Source organism: Falco cherrug, chromosome 1 (genome assembly GCF_023634085.1).
Source record: "Falco cherrug isolate bFalChe1 chromosome 1, bFalChe1.pri, whole genome shotgun sequence".
Taxonomy (NCBI): domain Eukaryota; kingdom Metazoa; phylum Chordata; class Aves; order Falconiformes; family Falconidae; genus Falco; species Falco cherrug.
The window spans coordinates 13,985,146-13,991,145 of NC_073697.1; the positions used below are offsets into that span (position 1 = coordinate 13,985,146).

At 56.1% G+C, this 6,000-nt stretch overlaps 1 protein-coding gene across 1 annotated transcript in view; it reads right to left on the bottom strand.

Annotated features, from left to right (window-relative positions):
- The window catches only part of FREM3 (FRAS1 related extracellular matrix 3), a 70,142-nt gene extending 64,968 nt beyond the window's left edge, over window positions 1-5,174 (bottom strand). The window contains exon 1 of the mRNA XM_005440921.4: window positions 80-5,174. Within this exon, the coding sequence (XP_005440978.2) occupies window positions 80-5,174 (5,095 nt within the window). The remainder of the gene's footprint in view (window positions 1-79) is intronic.
- Between the last annotated feature and the right edge of the window lie 826 nt (window positions 5,175-6,000).

Below are 6,000 nucleotides of genomic sequence, written 5' to 3' on the forward strand. Positions count from 1 at the left end.
AAAGATTCAAATAATATAACACAAAATAACAGCTCTTTGAGCCCAATATTTATAAGCAAATACAACGATTAGCACCAACCTTGTATAAATGTTCTAATGCTCTCATTTCCAAGGGCAGTATTAATGAGGAAGCCATGCTCCGGCCCATCTGTTATTTTGTATTTCAACAGCTTGTGTGGGCTGTCTCGATCCTCTGCCTTTAGTGCTTTACTAGTGATGAGGAAGCCTAGATGCCCAGCTGGAAGTCTTCTCAGAGTAGGGGCGCCCTTGTTCACCACTAACTGTGGCACTCTGTTGTCCAGTGAAGTGATCTGAATCCTCATCATCTGGGATTGATGGATCTCCTTGCTAGTGTCAGGGAAAACATAGAAGTTTGTGTGGGTCCCATCGGTCACAGAGAAGGAGAAACTATCCTGGCTGGTTTCTGTACCATCATGTCTGTAGCTGATAAGATTCTCATTCAAGTCTTGTTTGGTGAAGCTGGTAACTGGGTAGCTGCTGTTGTACAAAATCTGGCCATGCACTGGAACCTGAGTGACCCTGAATAGGAGTAAATGGTCAGGTGTATCCCCATCTTCCACAGTCAGCTCAAAAGGGGTGATCAGCCTGGTCCCCCCTTCCTCAACAACCAGGTCACCAATGGTTAAAATTGGTTTTTTATTGTCCACGTCTGTGATGAAGACCCTGAAAGTACGGAAGACCGGGTTATATCCATCTGTCACTTCAAACTCAAAACTGTCCATCTTCACCTCATCCTGTGCAGTGTGAATGTAGTAAATCTTGTTGCCAGCAAGTTGGAGTTGAGTAAAGGAAACAACTGGTACTCCAGGACTGTCTGAATTCTCTAGGTGGCCCCAGGTTGGCGACCGGGTGACACTGAAACACAAATTTTCATCAGGACTGTTAACATCACTTGTGCTAAGCAGATCAGTTGTGAGTGTCACTTTTCCACCTTCTTTCAGAGTTACACCCTTGTTGATCACCTCAGGGAAGACCGTATCAGTGCTGCCGATGGTAATATAGAAGTACCTGTCTATCAAGGCATTAATACCATCAGTAACATCGAATTTAATCAGATCACGCACTCCATGTAGGCCAGTATGAACATAGCGGATAAAACCCTGGTCTAAATCATGTTGGGTGAAGTTTGTGCCTTGTGTAATGTTGAACAGCACTTCCTCTTGTCTGTTCAGATGCTGTAAGAAACCCTGCACAGGTGCCAAACGGATGATATAGACAAGACTCTTGTCCTCTGAATCAGTATCTGTGGCTTTAAGGTTTTGACTAGAGATGACCTTTGACTTGCCAATCTCTACTTCCAGACCACTGTTGATTGCCATCCTGGGGGTCTCATCATCTACCAAGATCACCATAATTGGTACATTCTGCTCCACTGTGTGGTGTCCATCAGTCAGCTGAATTTGGAAACTGTCTTCTTTCATCTCCGAGTCGTCATGTTCATACACAATGCTGGAAGTCTCCTGGATCTCCTCCAGGGTGAAGCTGTGAACAGGCACACTGCCTGTGGATAGCTGCTGCACAATCTGCCCGTGCTTAGGAGGGACAGCAATAACAAAATGCAGGTCATCTGGAGGCACATCTGCATCGGCTCCGTTGAGGACGGGGGTGTCAATCACCAGGCTCATCCCTTCAAGCACCATGAATTCACGCACAAGCAGCTGCGGCTTTTCATCATTGGTGGGGATGACAACAATGGGAAAGAACTGGTGAGGTGAGAAGTTAACACCGTCAGAGCACTGGAAAGTGAACCTATCCTCCACAGGCTCCACGCCCTTGTGGATGCTCTGCACGTAGTTGACATGGCCCAGACGAACATCTTTGATGGAAAAAGCACTGATGGCAGTACCGGCTCTAGACTTCTCAGACCCTGGGGCTGGAGAGACGTTCTCCAAATATCCTGAAGTGGGCTGAACTGTGACAATGCACAAGATGTCATCTCTGGGAGTATCTATGTCCTCCACATCCAGCTGTTCCAGAGTTAGAGTACTCTTCCCTCCCTCGAGGACACTGAGCGGCTCTGCTGCAACCATCACTTCAGGTGCAATGCTGTCCACCGGCAATATAGTTACAGCCACACGCACCCTTTGTAGAGCACTGCCTCCCACCACCCATTCACTGGAGAGGTCAGAAATGGAGAGATTGAAGGAATCGTACCTCTTTTTCAAGCCAATCTCTCCACTGGTGTGAGCATAGACTACTACTCCACTGATGAGGTCATGCTGGGTAAACTTTCCTGATCGTACTCCATCCACGAGGATGTCACCCAGCTTGGGTGGATCCTGCACAATGAAGGTCAGCACCAAATCATCTGTATCCTCGTCTGTACCCTGGATAAGCGACATAGTAATTTCAGTAGCACCATTTTCCAGGACATCAATGGCTGCTCCCACTTGCCTGTGACCACCAGGGAGAGTGATACTTGGGTTTTCATCATCCACAGGCTGCACAGTAATCTTGACTGTGATTGGCACATGGTGGACACCATCACTCACTTCCAACTGATAAGAATCACTGCCAAACTCATCACCACTGTGCTTGTAGGAGATGTGCCCACCAGCAATATCATCTAGCAGGAAAGATTCCCCTTGCACCATCAAGCCCTCCTCCCGATAACGGAGATGGCCATGGTCTGGAGCTTGAGTTACAGTGAAGACAATCCGGTCTGCAGATGTGTCCTCATCTGTAGCATCCAGTTGATTTCTGGTGAGAAGGAAGCTGTTTCCCTCAAGCACGGTGAAGCCTGTATTGGTGATCTGAGGTGGCTGGTTGTCCACTGGCCGCAGGAAGAGAGTAAAGGTACCTTGTAGAGAATTGCCAGCTGAGTCCTCTACACGGAACGTGAACTGAACCACCCGTGGTGTGATTCCCAAGTCCTGAGCCGGAGGTCGATACGCCACCTTGTGGTGGTTGACCTGAGCTTGGGTGAAACGCGTAATCGATATCTCGGGACTGTCAGCCAACACAATCTCTCCAGTGACCACAGAGTGGTTCTCATCTGTGTCGGTTGGAGGTGTCAGTAAAGTGTACTTCAGCTCCCTATCATCTGTATCCAGGTCAGTGTACCGTAAATAGTGCTTCTTAAAGACAGTCAGCTGGTATTCCTGCACAGTCATCTGCAGGCTAGTACCTGGGTACAGTGCAGGTGGCAAGTTATCTACTGGTTGGACTTTGACAGTGAATACGTGTTCCCCTGATGTGTTAGGGGGGTTGTTGTCATCCTGCAGCTGGAATACAATGTGGCCTATCACTGGGCTGGTGCTGTGAGCTCCTGTGTGTCTGAAGAACAGCCTCCCATCCAGGATGTCCTGCTGCAGCCACTCGTTCACCACCCTCTCGTACACATGTTCATCCTCCACAAAGTGCCAGGGGGAGGAAGAGGAATCATTCTCCAACCCTGGTTCACTTCCTTTGCTCTCATAAGATGCTGGTTGCTCTGCCTGACGCAGCAGCAGCTCACCAAAGTGGTAGGAGTGTAGCAGGGACACTGCAGAGTCCCCAGCTAGGACAAATCGGATAGCAGTATCATCAGAGTCAACATCTGTGGCACTGAGGACAAAAGGTGAGATCTGGACAGTCTGGTGCTCACTCAGCACCAGCCCTGTATTTGCATTCAGCAGCGGTGGCTGATCATCATCAGGAGCAATGGTGATGGGGTACAGAAACTCAACCTGGTGCGGCCCATCTGCCATGTGGAAAACAATGTTATCACTGTAGCTGTGCTCGCTGCCATCGTGCTGGTAAATCACCTGCCCTGCTGCTAGCTCTGCAGCAGTGAAGTACTTGCGACCGGGCGGTACACCCAGTACCTTGAGCTTCCCATACTGTAGGCCCCGTATGACCCAGACCTTCACCTCTTTCAGGTTGTCCTCATCACTGATCTCCAAGTTACCAGACAGGGGTCGTGACTGGCCCTCAAACAGCATTAACTGCGGGCCAGCCACGCGACTGAAAGTGGCCACAGGGGCCAATGTGTTCATGGGCTTCACCAGGATCAAGAAAGCAAAAGGATCTGAGGAGGCACCATCAGAGTCCAGCACTTCTATTTCCACCTGGAAAAGCCTCTCCTGGTCTGAGTCCAGGGTAGGGGGCTGGTAGGCAATCTTCAACTCCCTCACCTCCTGCTGCGAGAAGGAAACGAGGGGGTGTCGGGGGTCATCGGTGCTGAGCAGGAAGCCTTGCTGCCGTGGGTCACTGGGCCAGACAGAGGTGAGGTTGAAGATAAGGAAGTCCGGGGGCGTCTCCAGGTCCTCAGCAGCCAACATGTCCAGGGTGAGGGCTGTGAGCGCAAACTGGTCCACCTCCATCATAAGCAGCGCCAGGAAGCTGGGCTTGGGCGGCTTGTTGTCGGCCCCTTCGTGGATCCGCACCAGCACCTGGAAGTATTCCCGCTGCTCCGGGCCGGCAGCAGGCTGCACGGACACCCGCGCCGGGATGCAGTCCCGGCCGGGGGAGGCGGTGGCCGCCGTGTGCTGGTAGCGCATCCCCGCTCGCAGCACGGCGGAGCAGCCGCCGCTGTAGCCAGGGGGCAGGGGCCGCCCCTCGGCGTCCAGCAGCCGCCCGTAGGCGGGAAGGGGGGCGGCGCCGGCGACCTCGGGGGGCAGCAGGGTGAGGCGGCAGCGCCGGCCGGGCTCGCCCTCAGGGAAGCCCAGCACCTTGTCATCCAGGGGAGCGCTGAGCCCCCGCAGCTTCTCCACGGGCAGGGGCAGGTTGCGGCTGAGCAGGCGCAGCTGCTGGAAGAGCACCTCCACCTCCAGCGTGAAGGGCACGACAAGGGTCCGGCGGGGCGAGTCGTAACGGAGCTGGAGGCGCAGGCGATACCGGCTGGGGCTGCGGGCCCCGAAGTGGGTGTACGTGACCTGCCCGCGGGCGAAGGCGCAGGGGAAGCGCGGGGGATGCAGGGCGCCGGCAGGCTGCGGGCCCGGCCCGCTCCCCAGGACCGCCACGGCACACCTGTCCCCCGGCCGCACCCGCAGCACCAGCTCCGCCGCCGGGTCCAGCGACACGGAGCGGCCGAGGGGGACGCGCAGCCCCCGCTGGGAGACCAGGATACCAGAGGCTTCGTGCTCCGGCGGGGGCTCCCCCGCCCCCTGCGCGCTCAGGAGCCCGAGCAGCAGCAGCGCCGCGGCAGGACCCCCCCGGGGCGCCCCGGCCATGGCCCGGCTGCTGCGGAGCGCCCTGCGCTCTGCGCCGGCCCCCGCCCCGCCGTGGCTACTGAAGGGCCGGGGCGGGGGCGCCGCCCGAGGGCTGGGGGGCGGAGAAGGGCCCTCCCCCGGCGCTGCGGCGGGGGTGCGGGCGCCCCTAGGCGAGCTGCGCGCTGGGGCGGCGGAAAGCCCGAGCGACCCGCGCACCCAGATTGGTGCGCCCGCCCCCGGACCCCTTGCGGCGCGGGCACGGCCGCAGCCCCGCTCCCTCGGTCGCTGCGACGGCGAGCGGGTGCGGAGCGGTTAAGGGCGGCAAACAAGGAGCGGCAGGTGCGGCAGGAGAGCGGGAGCGAGCAGGTCAGGAGACGCAAGCAGAGGCAGAGGGGAGCAGGCACCGAAGGCGGCCAGCAGCAGCCACGGGGCTCGCCTCGCTGCCGCGGCAGAGGAGCCCCCCGAGCCCCTGCTGGTGCCTGCCCACCAGCGGCTCTCCAGCTGAAAACCACAAATACCAGTTTTCTCTCAAAGGGGAGGCGAACTCAGCGCGAAGAGGGGCAGATGCACAATTTCAAAGCCAACACGACCATCCCTTCGTGTTCCAAGGGGCTAGTGATATTTCATCATTTCTTACAGACGCAGAAGGTTTCCTCCCTTCACCCCCAAACCTGGCATACAGCTCATGCGATGTGCGGACAGCGGGGGGGGGGGGGGGGGGGGGGGGGGGCGGGAGGAAATCAGCAAAACTGTGCTGACTTTAGGGTGCTTACTTACTGCTAAGCAATTTCTCACGGCTCCAGAAAGGAAAGCAGCCTATGCGCTTTCCACTTTGCTTGGGACCTTT